Source organism: Bison bison, unplaced genomic scaffold (assembly GCF_000754665.1).
Source record: "Bison bison bison isolate TAMUID 2011002044 unplaced genomic scaffold, Bison_UMD1.0 scf7180017864379, whole genome shotgun sequence".
In the NCBI taxonomy this organism is placed as follows: domain Eukaryota; kingdom Metazoa; phylum Chordata; class Mammalia; order Artiodactyla; family Bovidae; genus Bison; species Bison bison.
Genome location: NW_011494951.1, coordinates 363,160 through 379,684, shown reverse-complemented (window position 1 = coordinate 379,684; position 16,525 = coordinate 363,160). Strand labels below are relative to the sequence as shown.

Below are 16,525 nucleotides of genomic sequence, written 5' to 3'. Positions count from 1 at the left end.
GTTAGTAAAGCATGGCAGAAAACGTGTTCACTAAGAGAACAAAGAACTAAAGCTCCAAGCATCCTTACCCTGTCCTGAAGGATCCCGGACGAGCCCCCAAGATGAAAGGTTGTTGTTGAATCACGCGAATACACCGGGATTCTTGGCCCCCGGAGAAGAAGAATTCAATCTGGGGCCAGAGACGAGGCTTTATCGCTCAGAGCTTTTGTGTAATAAAGTTTTTTTAAAGTATAAAGGAGATAGAGAAAGCTTCTGACATAGGCATCAGAAGGGGGCAGAAAGAGTACCCGCTTGCTAGTGTTAGCAATGAAGTTATATACTCTCCAATGAATCCAAAGAATGTCTGGAGGTTGTAAAGACCTCACCTGACCTACTCCCATAATTTACATTTTAAGATAACAGAATTAGCCAGAAGGTTTAATCCAGAGACTGTCCTTAGGCAGGATACATTATTGTTATATAATCCTAAGGAATGTGGAGAAAGAAAAAAAGTTTGTCCTTCCTTCCTCCTTGAGAATTCCAGACCCCTCTCTCCTTGGGGACTCCTAGACTCCTTATCAACCTGCCTAGGAAATGACTCTCTCATTGGTAAATGGACATCAGAATGACAACAAACACTACCACGTTGCTGTGTTTAATTCCGAACCCTTATGGCTTCATATGAAACCTGGAAAAGCTCCCTCAGATTTCTATCCAATTTATCTCCAGTATTAATTCATTCATATCAATTAAAGAATACTCTCTGACAAATACTTTCTTCCATTTACTATATGCACAGGATTCCTTCCAGAAGAAATTCACAGACTTTGAACGAGTTTTGCACTCTGACTGAAGGAATCCCACATTGTTGCTATCACAGGACTTCTCTCAAGTATGAATTTTTTGGTGTTTAAGCAGGTTTGAACTTCTGTTAAAGGTTTTCTTACATTGCTTACATTTGAATGGTTTCTCTCCTGTATGAATTGTTTGATGTCGAGTAAGTGAGGAGCCACGGGTGAAGGATTTTCCACACTTAACACATTCATAGAGATTATTTGCAGAATGGAGTCCTGGATTTTTATTACTGTCTTCATGCTCACTGAGGGCTTTTCCACATTGATTGCCTTCCCAGGCTTTTGTTGCAGCGTGAATTTTTTGATGCTTTGTAAGGTTTGAACGTCGGTTGAAGCATCTTCCACATTCACTGCATTGATAGGGTCTCTCTCCTGTGTGAATGATCTGATGTCGAATGAGTGATGAACTGCGGCTGAAGGCCTTTCCACACTGATAACATTTATAGAAATTCACGGTGGTATGACTTTTGGGGTGCTGAATATCTGTACTCAAGCTCAAGGCACTCCCACACTTAAATTCTGAATGCTGCTTACCTATTGAGTCTAAATTAAATTCAAAGTTAGTTTTAAGCTGATCACACTTTGGGGAATCCTTTCTCATAGGAATTTCCTGTTGTGTATCAAAAATTGACTTAACTGACTTAACATCAGCGCTTACCTTATTTTCACTATATTCAAAGTCTCCCTCCTCAGTGTACATTATATTAGGAATGAAAACTTCTTGTGGCAAATTTGTGTCCCAGGGTTCCTGATTCCTATATAACCAGTCATCACTGTTCCAGGCATCTACAGGAAAATGTTCACCTTCGGTCAGTCTTGTCATAATCACTGCATGGGATGATTCTTCTCCAGAAATTCTCTGTTTTGGGACTAATTCCTGATTTTCTGAAATTCTCTCTCCGTCTAGAAATAAATAAAAAAATGCCATGAACTGGAAGGAAAATTGCTTAATTAGGAAAGGAATGCTAAGCCACATAATGGTATACACATTATCTTATGGATCTTTAAATACAGAATTGAAATGTGAGGTGGGGTTAGAAAACAATGACTACAGAAGAAATAAATGAGATAAAAATATTAAAAAGAGGATGAGATCATAAAATATGAGGAGAGCTATTTAGGAATACTAAGGAGGATACACAGAACTTGGCAGAATATCAGTATATACAGAGATGGCATGGCATATCACATTTCAAGCCATCACTGGTTCATAACTAGTCTGTAAGAGTCATACCTAATCTTGCTTTCTCCAATAACTTGTCTCTTAACCCAAGCTGTTTGAAAAAATAAGCCCTTCTAAAATACCAATTTAATCATTTCTTTAGGAACATGCCAAAATTATAGGCCCTGTACCTTAACCATCTGAAAGCAAACCTGCAATCATAGTGCCCCTATTATCCTTATGGCAGCAGTTATTCCCTGTATTTAACAGAGGCAGAAAGAACTGAAATATATGATAGCATGGAAACTATTCTTATTCTGGGCGCAAAAATCACTCCTGATTCTAAAAGTGCTCAAACATTTTTCTATGTGTTTCTTAGGACTCAAAACTTTACCTGATTCAGGCTGGGTTTTTCTCTTTTCACCTCTCTTTAAGTTTCTGTATTTCTTTTGATAAAGTTTCACTTCCCTTCTCCAAATTCCTTTTCGCTTAGTTTCTGTGTGTGTGTATGTATACATATACATACACACACATACACACACCCAGTAAACTGTGCATTCTAGCATTTCTTTAAAAATTAAATTTAAATGAACTTTCTTTCTCTTTTTCCACATAATTTCAGATATGTCTAACACTGTTGTCTTCCATGATTTATCAGTAGCTAAGTAAGATCTTCAGCTTTGCAGTTTCACACAGTTTCTAGGACATCTCCGCTTGACTATTCCTACTCTCTTCCAAAACTCAACAAATGAGAGACTATCTCCCTCCATGTGGAAACAGCTTCCCTTGACATCCTCATTTTTGTTCAATGAGTCACTGGTCTTTTAACATTTACACTGGAGTTTATAAAGAAAACTTGAATAACCACGGCTCTTCATCTCTCACATCTAATCTGTCCTTTAGGTAATACTGTTTTACTTGATGAAATGACTTTTACCTCAAAGCAGCTCCCACTGATACATCCAACTTTGTCAAGTATATATCAATTCAGCCTCCTTTAGTCTAATTTCTAGGAGCAATCATCATTTGTCTATACAATGCCCATGCTAGAACGTAGACTATTAAATCAGAGTGTCCCAGGGTGGAGCCCAGGCATATACTGGGAATCCTGACTGCAGTCTTCCTGTCTCCACCTCACCAGTGTATGTTGGATGTGTGGGAGCAGATAACCTGTTCCTTGAAGTCACAGGTTTTCAGAGCAAGAGGAATCTCTTCCAAACCTGGACTTAATTCACAGAATGAGTTTCTGGACTTCAAACTTGATGCCATAATGAGATGACATCTGGGGAGAGAGTAAATGTAATTAACAAGGAAAATGAAGTCAATTTGTGGTCAGAGGACAAACTACAGCAGATCAAAATTATGGCACGTTCTCTGATATGCTCTTCAGAGAGAAGTGCAGGGTTTTTTAGTGTTTTTTTTTCCTTCCCCGGGAATTTGGGCTGGTCCTGTCCCTGCTTAGCCGACAGAATGTAGCAGAAGTGATACTAGGCTACTTCTGGGCCTGGCCTTCAGAAGACTGACAGCTTCCAACTCCTCTCAGGAAGTTTCCTCTCAGAGCATGGCTGCTGTGCTGTGAGGAGCCCTTGCCTCAGGAGGCCAGGTACAGGTATTCTGGTCCACAGGACCAGCAAAATTCCCATGACAGCCTGCATCAACCTCCGGCTATGTGATGAGTCATCTTGGCCATTCCATCCCAGTCAAGTGGCCAGAACACCGCATCCTCAGCCAACATCATATGCAATGTAAGAATTCCTAAGTCAACTCACAAAATTGTGAGAATTACTAAGATAACTGTTTTAAGTCACTAAGTTTTAGGATGATCTGTAAGAAGTAATAGATGATCAAAACCATAATTGTTCTAGCAGTATTTACTGAACAGCAAATTTCCTGGTTGTATTTCCCTAATAAGTATGTTCTCCTTACATTTGTACAACTCATTTTTCACATAAATTTCTCACATTTTTTACTCCTATTTAAAAAATCACTTTAATGTATTTTGTTATTTTCAAGTCACTTAGTTCTAAGATGTAGAAAACCTACTAATATATTTTTATATCTGGCCATCTTACAAAATCCTTAACAGATATAATAATTTTGATACTGAGGATATATTTTGATAAATATAAGTGATGCCTAGCTGCATCACTTTTCAGTACACCAGAAACTAACACAACATTGTAAATCAACTACACACCAATTAAAAAAAAAAAGGAGTCTGTGTTTCTAACCCACACCACTGTTTTGCCTGTTCACATAAGAAAAAAAAAAGTCTGTGAATGAAAAGCAATGACTTTTTTTCTTCAAAGTTTAGCTGGTTTGTTGTCACCTCCTAACTATCAACTCAAACCCAACTCAAACTGGGTCATACATTATCTGTGTATATAATGAACAGAAGCTTCTTACAAATGCCTCAGATCTGCCTGATTCTTACCAAAAACAGCTGTTCTTGGGATTTCTTGCTCCATTATCCAACTTTCTTTCTTACTCTCCAACTTGGAGGTCTCAACTGGTTTGGAAAGTAGATGCTCTTTTCATGGGGAAAAGGAAACAAAGACATTTCAGACATTTTTACAGGGAAGAGAATTCAATCCCAAAGTAGTAGTCTCTGAGCTGCTAAAAGGTAAGGCCAGTGAACCTGTGCATTTCTAGCTCTGCATCAGAAAGGACTTTGAATCACATTCAGCAAGAGCATCTGCTCTTGTTCCCAAAAGTTATTAGAAAATCTAAACCCAAACTCAAATATCCTCAACCACTTCAGCAGTCCTAGTTTTTAACAGAAGTTGAAGAGACTACTGGGCTTCCCAGGTGGCGCTAGTGGTAAAGAACCCACCCAACAATGCAGGAGACATAAGAGATGAGGCTTGGATCCCTGGGTCAGGAAGATCCCCTGGAGGAAGGCATGGCAACTCACTCCAGTATTCTTGCCTGGAGAATCCCCATAAACAGAAGAGCCTGGCAGGCTACATACAGTCCGTAGGGTTGCAAAGAGTTGGACACGACTGAAGCAACTGAGCACGCATGCATGAAGAGACTACTAAAGGGCAGATTAGGTAAATACACAGATACTACCTTTATGCAGTGAATTCAGGTTCCTATAGTTCTCCAGCATCACATGCCTGTACAGGTTCTTTACAGCAGGGTCCAGTTGCCCCCACTCTTCTTTGCTGAATTCCACAACCACATCTTCTAATTTCACTGGTTCCTAAAACATTAAGTTCCTATTTAATTAAAGGTGTCCAAAATATCAGTATTACTAGAGAAGAAATGAATTTGGAAAGAATAGGGTAGGTGGTCACAATATACAAAAATAATTGATAGGACAGTGTTGGGAGTTCTAAGTGGTAAAAATCAAGTTACATGAGGGCCTATCAACTTGGTACTCTGTGAGGGCTGCAAAAGGAAAATGAAGGGCCGTCCTAACTCTAGATGAGCTTATATTTTAATTGAAGAGAAAAAACAGTTGGAATAACTGTGGAACAAAAAATTACTATAGAGTACAAATAACTTACACAAAGAGTTCAGAACAGGAAGAGTTTACGGTAGAATTGTAGGAAATTTGTAATGAAGATGTAGGCTCTGCTAGAAGAGGGAGCATCTCTAATTAGGAAATGCAACCTTTTGATGCCTCATCCTTCAGGTCTCAGAGCCCAGTGTCACTCTGTTAAATACGTTTTTTTTTTCCTCTGATTACCCAACAAAGTGGCCTTCTTCCTAATCAGTCTACTGGGTTATGTTTATTTTTCTCTGTAATAATTATTACTATCTGCAATTATCTTATATGCTTGTATTTGTCTGTCTACTTCTACTAGAATATAATCTCCATGAAGGCAGGTGTTTTGTTTTCTGTCATATTCCCAGCCCTTAGAAATGTTAGGTACTGCAAAAATACTTATTATAAAGGTCCTCATCCCATTAGTTGTTGCACTTCTCTGTTCAGCACTCTTAACCTTGTCCTTCTAGGCACCACCAATCACACTGAAATACAAATCACACAAACCGTCCTCTACCTCAGAGCCAGTCTTTGTGAATAAGCTGTCTACATGTGTTCTGCCTACTTCCTCACTTTTCCTCTCCTCAACCCTCAACAATCTGGCCTCTGTTCCCATGCATGCGTATATCTCCTTGACGCTAAGAGAACAGACACTACTCAGCTGTACTTTCCTGAACTTTTGAAGAACTGAAATATGAAATGTACTTGAAAATGCTCATCCTTTGCTTTCAAGGTGACATCATATTGACCTGGTTTTCCTCTACAACTTTGGTCCCTTCATTTCAGTATCCTTTGAGGTTTCTTCTGCTCTTGCCTATTAACTGACATTGCTCAGGATTCTGCCCTTGGCTTTCTTCACTTTGAATTCTAAGCATTCCCTGGGGAGGCCCTATGCCTACAGTTTCAGTTATCATCTACAATCTTGAGGGCATAGATGCACAGAGAATATACAAAATTAAATATTTTCCAAAAAGTGTATCATCAACTAAAATGGGTCCAGTGTCCTGTGGCAGAGTAACAGTCATGCCCTTATGTTTGGCAAAAGTTCAAAGACCAAGAGAGAAAAGGCAGGATGTTTCAATAAAGACTGGAATCCTAATTTACCTGGGATTTGCCTGTTATTAAGTCAGCTTCCATTTTCTCTTTCTTGAAGCTACCTTTCTGATGTAGGACAGAATCCTTGCAGGTTATACCTGAAGATGAAGAAAACATTAGGGAGAAACATTTTTCCCCAGAGAAACTTCTAATAATTACAGCAGTTTCACCATGCTACTTCAGAAGCTTGAAAAAAATGTCAAGTTCTACCAGCAACCAGAATCTCCAGGGGTGGGGCCCAGATTTTTATTTAATTCTTTATTATGATTTACTTTTTGACTGCACCATGCAGCATGCAGGATCTTAGTTCACTGAACCAGGGATGGAAACCACAACCCCTGCAGTAGAAGCGAGGAGTCTAAACCACTGGACCACTAGGGAAGTCCCTGATCTTATAGTTTTAAAAAGGTCTAAAAGTGATTCTGAGATTCTATCAGGGGTGGAGAACTACTAGATCAGAGAGAAGAGGGAAAATAGTACTTTAATGCCTCATCTGTGGTTATAGCAGATCAAAAAAATAATAACTATAATCTTGTCAAAACTAAATCCTAATTAAGGCTGAGCCACCACAGGCTGTAATTCTACTGGGAGCTAATGATATTTTACCTAACCAATCACTTCCTCAAAGACATTGGGGATTACTTTGCACAAGGATTCTTTTCCTCTAAGTTGCTTTGTGTATACTACACACAGACTTAATGACTCTTCTATGACATAAAAATCTTTGTGGCAACCAATTCTATTCTCCAGCCCTTTGGTGAGACATATATATATATATATATGCACCCAAGGGCTAGTTTCTAATGTTACTCCAAGATTCATTACTTACACCACTAATCCTCAAATGTCAGTCTATGGACCAATACTGGTCTGTAAGTATTTCACCCTTATTGATTCAGGGTGAAATAAGAAAAAACAAAAACAATGCAAGAAATATTTATGAGACCGTTTTGTAAATAAAGGCAAAATTGAGGGGAAAAAACCCCAAAATTTCAGCAACATGCCATTTGAATGTTGCCAGTAAGATTATACTCTGTTAACTTTATTCAGGCCTATAACACTTTGTGAAACCCCGGTCCCATAATTCTTCAGACAGTGACTACTGCATTTTTTAGTCTTGTCATTCTTAGAAATATGCAAGATATATCTTGAAAAGATGCAAAAGCCTTAAATCAACCATCCTCCATTTTATCACTCTCACTGAGTACTGTTTCCTTTCCATAACTCTTTTCCCTCTTGACCTCCTTTCTAAACCTTTACAACTGTGTTCTCTGAAACTCTTATGCCATTCAAAGAAAAATTCACAAATTAATACATTCCCAAGCTCTTTTTATATTCTTTCTCCCTTTTAATTTAAAATGGATCTTGCCCACCAAACTCACCTCTTCTCATTCTCCAATACTATGGTCTTGGTAGTTGCTTAGATATAGTCATACTTTCTCCATCCCCACTTTCTCAAAAAGATTTTTTACTTGCTTGACATTTTTAAAATTACTGATTCAATCTCTTCAGCTATGGGTTCAGAATCAGTTTGGGTCGTTTTGGAAAATTTTCTATTTCATCTAAGTTTTCACAGTGTCCTCTTTGATTTATGCAAGTTTAATAATAATCCCCCTACCTTTATTCCTGATCTCAGTGATTTTAGTCTTTTTTTTTTTCTTGATCATTGTAGCTAAACTTTTATCAATATTGCTAATCTTCAACTTTTAAAAAATTTTATAAAGCCTATATTCTTTGTTTTCTGTGTCCACTTAAGTGTCTTTCATCAGCTTAGTGGTTAGCTAGCGATTTCACAGAGATTCCCTTAAATGCTTGAAACAGGGAGAGGAAGCCTGGTGTGCTGCAGTCCATGAGGTTGCAAAGAATTAGACATGACTGAGCGACTGAACTGAACTGTGGAGGGGGGAAAACCTCAAAACCATTCCCTAGCCTTTGTAGATGGGCTGTCTGCACAGGGAATGCCTTCAACATTTGGCCAGATAGTTATCACCTCTGCTTGAGCGGAGCCTGAAGACTGGACAGAGGTGAGAATCAGGGAATCCTCAGGTCTTTTAGAACACATACCCAGCCTCCTAGATCTCTAAGAATTTGTAGGAGCTTTCAAATCCTTTACTCCCTAAAGCACCTTTCCTCCCAATCTTTTTGTTTGTCCCAACTGTTTATTTGCTGTTCTAGGTGGTAGTAGCTAATAAAGTTTTCATTAAATGTTTTCAACAAATGCTAGCCAGTAGCCTCTCAGCCCTGAGAGGTCTGTGTATGCTTAGTCACTCAGTCCTGTCCAACTCTTTGCAACCCCATGCCAGCCCCCCTGCCAGGCTCAGTCCATGGGATTCTCCAGGCAAGAATCCTGGAGTGGGTTGCCATTTCCTCCTCCAGGGGATCTTCCCAACACAGGGATTGAACCCAGGTCTCCTGCATTGCAGACAGATTCTTTACTGTCTGAACCACTATGGAAGCCCTCCTGAGAGATCTAAGTTAAGTAAAAATAAAGGCAAACCCTTTAAGTGGATTCTTCAGGGATCCACAGCACATTATAAGAAACCAAAAGCCTTTCCCAGTCCTGTATTACCCTGCAACCTCTCATTTCCTTCCCAACTAAACTTCTCAGGAATAGTCTATAATCATTATCACACTCTCACCTCATATTTCATTTTTTTTTTACCCATGTGATAGGCAGAGTAATAGGCCCCTTGAGATATTCATGTCCAAACCCTTGGATAGTATGGCAAAAGGGATTCTGTAACATTAAAGATCTTTGAGATGAAGAAATGATTCTGGATTATCTGGGTGGTCTCAATCAAATCACATAGTTCTTGAAAAGCAGAGAACCTTTCCCAGCTGTGGTCAGTGAAACAGAGAAAGTGAAAGAATGAGTGTGAGCAACTGCATGTGTGCCAGCACACACCGTGACAACAGAATGGAGTGTCAGAGAAATGGCAGTGTGTAAAGAACCCAGTTCACCATGGCCAGTTTGAAGATGGGGGAAAGGGAGCAGGAGACCCAAAAAGAAACTAAGAACTGCTGAAGCCTTGATTTTAGCCCAGACAGACCCACGCTGGACCACTGATCTAACCAACAATTTCAGTCAATTATTTTCAGTACTCATTTTTATAAGACTTTTTTTGGTTGCAACAGTGTTCAACAATCCCTTCTTTCAGATTTCTTCTTTCTTAGCTCAAGACACCAATCTTGCCTGGTTCTTTGACTTTCTGGATTACCTTTCTAGCCTGCTTACCTTATTTTGAGTTTTCTTATTTTTCTCAGTCCTTCATTTTATTTACTTTTTAGATAAAGACTAAATATAACTCCAACACCTATATCATCACTGTTTCTAATTAATAATTCTTAGTCAAATATCCAGTCAATTGCCTCACATGTTTGTTATAAGGTCCACACATTCACATGATCAGTTACATATCTTTCATGTTTCTTTTAATCTCTAAATCCCTCTTCCAGGCCCCTCCCTACTTCCTTAGAATTTTGTTCTAGAAACTGGATTGTCTTGCAGTTTGTGACAAATTAGATTTTACTAATGGCATTCCCATGGTATAGTTTAACACGTTCCTCTATCCTCGATCTATGTTTTCTCTAATGGTAGTTGAAGCTATGTGTGTGCTCAGTTGCTCAGTCATGTCTGACTCTGCAATCCCATGGGATGTAGCCCACCAGGCTCCTCTGTCCAGGAGATTTTACAGGCAAGAATACTGGAGTGGGTTGCCATTTCTTCCTCCAGGGAGTTATATCTATACCAACTCTTAAATACTGGGTCTTCCTAAGAATCTGTATTTCTTCTACTCCTGTTCATACCTATAAGTTTACATATTTTTCCTTCTTGATTTTAGTGCAAAAAGACCCACTAATTTACAGACATTTAGGACTATAATTCATATTGTTTTAAGTAATATAATTAATGGTAACATGTTATAGCAGCAACAAAAACTACTAAACTTCTACTAAAATGGCTTCAACATTAAAGCCAAATTGTTAATTACATATTAGATGGTTCATTGTGGCTGTCGCACAAAGACCTCAAATTCAATGTGTCACATAATTAATATATCAATCTCTCTTCCAACAAAATCTGTTATTTAACACCCCATTCATGCAAGCCAGAACATTTATCCCATTCACAGATAATATGTAAATCCTTCAGGTTCAGTCTCCTGTTTTCCCAATGCTTCCTTATTCTCTAACACTTGATCTACTACAATAGCTCCTAACTGGTTTTCCTATTTTCAGAGCTCTCAGTGCTGTCCTTTATTGCAGATGTTAATAAACTATTCCTATAAAGATCCAGATTACAAATATTTTATTTCGGCTTTGCAGGCCATACAGTCTCTGCTATAACAATCAACTCTAGTCATAGCAGGAAAGCAGCTATAGACAAAATGTAAACAAATGGGATGTACCCGTGTTCCAATAAAAATTTATTTCCAAAAACAGCTGGCCTGTGGTCATGGTCTGCTGACCCCTGCTCTACAATGAAACCAACAGAGTGTTTTTGAAAGGCAAATCAAATTGTTTTACTCCCCTACTCAATCTCTGAGTTCTCAGTTCAGCCTTCCTAGTATAGTAAAGTTCTTTATGATCTGGCCCTTGACACCATTTAGCTTCAGAAAAAGTTACTATGCTAAGTGAAATAAGTCAGACTGAGGAACACAAATACTCTATGATATCACTTACATGTGGAATCTAAAAAATACAACAAACTACTGAATATAACAAAAGAGAAACAGACTCACAAACTAGTGGTTACCAGTGGGAAGAGGGAATAGGGGAGTAAAGGGGTAGAGAATTAATAGGTAAAAATTATTATGTATAAAATAAGCTACAATGATATATTATACAACAGAAGGAATATAGCCAATATTTTATAATGACTATAAATGGAGTATAATCTTATAAAATTGTGAATCACTATATTGGAAGGACTGATACTGAAGTTGAAGATCCAGTACTCTGGCCACCTGATGCAAAAAGTGAATTCACTGGAAAAGACCCTGATGCTGGCAAAGATTGAGGGCAGGAAGAGAAGGGAGTGAGAGAGAATGAGACGGCTGGATAGTATAGCAAACTCTGGGAGACTGTTAAAGGTCAGGGGAGCCTGGCATGCTGCAGTCCACAGGGTTGCAAAGAGTCAGACACAACTTAGGGACTAAACAATAACATATCATAAATCTCCCACTTATATAATACTGTACATCAACTATATACAAATAAAAAAATTGTTAAGATAATTTTTCCTCATATGGGAGAGGGTCAACTATTCTACCTCCAATTTTCTATATTCTCACCTTCATCTTCAAGCATATCAATCACATCCTGTATGAGGCTCACCACTTCTTTGCTATTCTTCGGATGTTGTAAATTCACCCAAGTCCTGACTTCCTCAGGGAGAATTGTCAGGAACTGCTCCAGCACCAATAGCTCTAGAATCTGCTTCTTTGTATGAATTTCTGGTCTCAGCCACTGAAGACTGAGCTCCCAAAGTTGGCTCAGGGCTTCACGAGGCCCAGACACTTCCAAATACTGGAAATGCCTGAATTTCTGACGAGAGGCCTCACAGTCATCTGTCTCCATGACTGAGATGGTTTCCTGCTGCCAAGACGTATCTGCTCTCAGGACCTCACTTTGTTCATGAGGAGTCAGGTTATGAGGCTTTGAGATAGTCATCAGCTTGCTCAAAGGCTGCATCCTCCTCCACAGAACTCCCACTGCAGTTCAAATTTGTCTTTCCAGAAGATTCTAATAATTCTCAGGCTGGGGCTAAGCACTTGTGTACAATGTATATATGCAGTGAGAAAAGTTCCAGGAGCTTCAGACACACAGCCAATATTCAGGTAACTGAGAAACTGGGAAAAGAAAAAAAAAGACACAACTGAGATCTAGACCAAAAAGTATATTCCCAGACTATAATAATTAAAAGTTTTCATTTGTTAGGATTTGCTATGAACCAGTCTGCAATGTGCAACAGGGAGATCTTAGGCTCAACCCAGCATTCAAGACTTATAAGTCTACCACACATCATATTTGGCGCCAGCTACTAAGAAGGCTACTAGACAGAAAACAAAGCTTGCTAGCAGAGGACTGAGGAACTAGAATTTTTCTTCAGTGGGAGTTCTCACAGAGTATAGCTCAAGTGCAAGGCAATGTGGCCCATGCAGGTTGGGCAGAAAGCATCTTGACTGAAAGGTTCCTTCCACAGGACCAATATCTAACAACTCTACAAGTGAAGCTCTCAGAGCTCCCCAAAAGAGCATGCCTGATTATAAGAGTCACTACAGTCAGAGAAGTTCAGATCCAACTTTCCATCTGGTTTACAGTTCTCCCAGTCCAGATGCAATTTACCATTCAGGAGTCATGTTTATTGTAAGCCACTAGGCTAGTGGTTCTCAGGTGCAATTCTGCCAACACAGAAAATCTGGCAATGCCTGGAGACAGTTCTGATTGTCACAAGTGGGGGCTGTTACTGGCATCTAGTGGGTATAGCAGGGAAGCTGCTAAACACCCTGCAGTGCACATACATCCCCTTATAAAAAATAATTATCCAGCCCCAAATGTCAATACTTCTGAAGTTAAGAAACCCTGATATAGTCAATATATAGTAGTTAAGAGTACACACTTTGGAGTCGTAGACATGAGGTTAAATCCAGACTGTACTAGTTACTACATGTATGAACCTGAGCAAATTGTTTAGCCAAAGTCTGAGTTTTCTCAACTGTAAATGAATGTAACAAAATCTGTCTGATTGAATTATAGGGATTAAAAGAACACTCACCTCACTTCTCAGCAGATAGTAAGCATTCAATAGATTATCATATATTATCATATACAACACAGATATGTCTGCCTATAAGTATACCTTACAATCTGGCCAAAAGTTTATGTATAAAAGTATTTCCTGACCTCATCTACTGGCAATGTCCACCTGAATAGATCAATCAACATTCAAGTAAGGATTAATAAACAAAGTAGGGGAAGGATATATGAAGGCCTTTGAAATGATGGTGCAATAGAAGGAAAAATACACAATGCGAAAGAGGACAAGAAAACATTTTAGAATACGACATTCCAGGGGGGAAAAGAAAAGGAGTTTGGAAATAAGCAGAATCCATAAGACTTAAGGCATAAGAAAACATGCTCCAGTTGATAGTTATTTTCCACGAAGGCAGAGAAATGAACAATTCTGATACTGATATACACTGTGCTGGAACTGAATAATAAGTAAATGGAGTGCAGTTTCTGAGAGCCAGGTTTCTCAATGTTTGAGTGGGAGTTTTCAGATAACCAAGGGAAGGAGGCCAAATGATCCATGTGGTAATGAATTAGAGCTGGAGATATCAGTATGAACTTATGTTTAGCTTAATACAGTTAAAGAAGGTTACATATAGAAATATTTACAGATATATGACTATATAGGGGTTAGTATACACACATATATTTCCTTGCTCTGTCAGCAGAGTAGGCATAGAAGAACACTTAACTCCCAGATCTTGGTTTCTAAAACCATTCTTCAATAAGAGGAACCAGAGTTCCATGGACAAATGGATGCTTTGAGGACTGGGGTAGTGAAAGGTTGTTGCTGAAAGACCTGGGGGTTCTTGGCCTCTGGAGGAGAATTCAATCCAGGGCCAGAAACAAGGCTTGATCTCTCAGAGCTTTTGTGTAAGTTTTACTAAAGTCTAAAGGAGATAGAGAAAGCTTCTGACACAGACATCAGAAGGGGGTAGAAAGAGTACCCCCCCTGCTAGTCTTCAGCTGGATGTTATATAGTCACTAGCAGTCTGTTAACGAAAGAAAGGAATGTCTTAAAACTCAGAATGGCACCAGGCCCCTCATCCATAAAATGCATTTTGGGATAATCTTGGCACCAGATGATTCATCCCAGGCCATAAAACGATTGACTTGAATCTTGTGGATGGGCAGATTACCATACAAATAGTTTCGTTTACATAGATTAGGGGAACAATATCTGAGTATAACATACTGGTTTGTCAAGTAGGTTCTGAGCCATTAGGTGGAAAGGACTTGAGGACAGAGTCTGGGGTAAATGCATAGTATATTAGCATAGCTTAAGAGAAACATTTCCATAAGAAAAACGCATTGGTTAACTCCCGGTGTGAGAATAGTTAACTTCAGGTGAAACCAGGTGTCATTATGGCAACACATTATTTTAAGAGAAACCTCCTTTTAAATTTGTATAGAGAAGGAAAAAATACACTAGTTTGTTTCCTCCTGCCGCTTAAGAGAGATAAAAACGTCTTACACTTGCAGCCTATTTCCTCCATTTGGAGACCCCTGGCCTTCCTGCCTGTTACCCTCTCAGTAGGAAATATATAAGATGAGTCTGGCACATCTTAAAGTGCCAGAAAGAAAAGACATGCTCAGAAACAAAACAAAACACATTTACTGGGGCATGTCAAAGGCACACAGAAGCTAAGTGAAAGAGCTCCCAATGGCCAAAGCTGGAGCAGCATGAACAAGTGAATGAAGTAATACTGGATTATAACGCAAACTATAAAATAAATACCCTTAAGCCACACTAATATACATGACTGAATCAACCAATAAGTGTGGAAGAATACACAAATCTCCCACGAGAAGAATTCCAAATATTTACGTACTCAGCCCTCCAGGAGGTAGCGCATAACTCTCCATTGAGTGTGGGCTCTTTGTAGTGATTTCCTTCCAAAAGAGTACACTATGGAGAGGGAGAAAAGTGCATTTATAGTGGAGAAAGGGCTTCCCTGGTGGCTCAGACAGCAAAGAATCTGCCTGCAACGCAGGCAACCTGTGTTCAATCCCTAGGTTAGAAAAATCCCCTGGAGAAGGGAATAGCTACCCACTCCATTCTTGCCTGGAGAATTCCATGGACAGAGGAGCCTGGTGGGCTATAGTCTCAGGGGTTGCAAACAATCAGACATGACCGAGCAACTAACACACACACACAGGAGAAACCTCACAAACGCTATTTCAACCAGGTGACGAAGGGTAACATCAATAGTGGTAAGTCACATTGACAGTATGTTTCCTTGAGACAATGTGGTGGAAATAGCACTTTTCTCTCTGTGATCTCCCTTCTCTAAACCAATAACTCCAATCTAATCATGAGAAAAATAATCAGATAAATTCTAATAGATGGGCTTCCTTTAAAATACCTGACTTATACTCCTCAAAATTGTAAAGGTCATTAAAGGCAAGTTTGAGAAACTGTTATAGCCAAGGAGCTTAACGATATAAAACAAATAAACAAAATATGGCATCCTGGCTGGGACCACGGATGAGAAAAAAGATATTAGGTAAAAACTAAAGAAATATGAATAGAGTATGGGCTTCAGTTAATGTATCAATATTATTTCATTAATTGAAATATAATAAATAGTATTTCATTATCCCATTAATTGAAACAGGTGTACCATACTAATTTGTCACTAATAGAGGAAATGGTTTGGGTATATGAAACTGTACTTTCCTGTAAATGTAAAATTGTTCTAAAACACAATCTTTACTTAAAAAAATAAGAAGACACTTGCCTGATGTCTACAGATTCAAAAGGATGTATTGTAAAAAAAGAGAATTAAAAATCCTGTTGGTAAAACAGGAATGCGATGAAAGTAAGTATCAAAGTAGATGAGCAGACTCAAAATCTTGACTGGAAGCAGTAGAAAGCAGAAGTGACACTTCATCGAACCAATGATACGACAGAAAAGCCTAAAAATGTCTCCCAAAATATGGAGGAAAAGGGAGAAAAAAAATTTACGGTAAAAAGTAAAACAGGAGAAAAAAATTTCAAATCAAAGTGATCCATGCACATGGCAAAAGGAAAACAATCAAATGGCGCATGAGAACTTTTATGATAAAAATCAACCATTTCCATCTTACCTTAATTTCTATGTCCAGATTTACTCCACAGAAGTGGTTTTTTTTTTTTTTTTAATGATG

The 16,525-nt window shown here is 38.7% G+C and overlaps 1 protein-coding gene across 7 annotated transcripts in view; it reads right to left on the bottom strand.

The window, feature by feature from the left end:
- Nucleotides 1-546: 546 nt before the first annotated feature.
- The window catches only part of ZNF215 (zinc finger protein 215), a 116,989-nt gene continuing 101,010 nt past the window's right edge, over nucleotides 547-16,525 (bottom strand). For all 7 annotated transcript variants that reach the window (XM_010857209.1, XM_010857207.1, XM_010857208.1 and 4 more), the window contains exons 2-6: nucleotides 11,878-12,435; nucleotides 6,593-6,681; nucleotides 5,068-5,200; nucleotides 4,430-4,525; nucleotides 547-1,736 (exon numbers count right to left, since the gene is read on the bottom strand). In XM_010857209.1, coding sequence (XP_010855511.1) covers nucleotides 868-1,736; nucleotides 4,430-4,525; nucleotides 5,068-5,200; nucleotides 6,593-6,681; nucleotides 11,878-12,277 — 1,587 coding nt within the window. In that variant the 5' untranslated portion in view covers nucleotides 12,278-12,435 and the 3' untranslated portion in view covers nucleotides 547-867. The remainder of the gene's footprint in view (nucleotides 1,737-4,429; nucleotides 4,526-5,067; nucleotides 5,201-6,592; nucleotides 6,682-11,877; nucleotides 12,436-16,525) is intronic.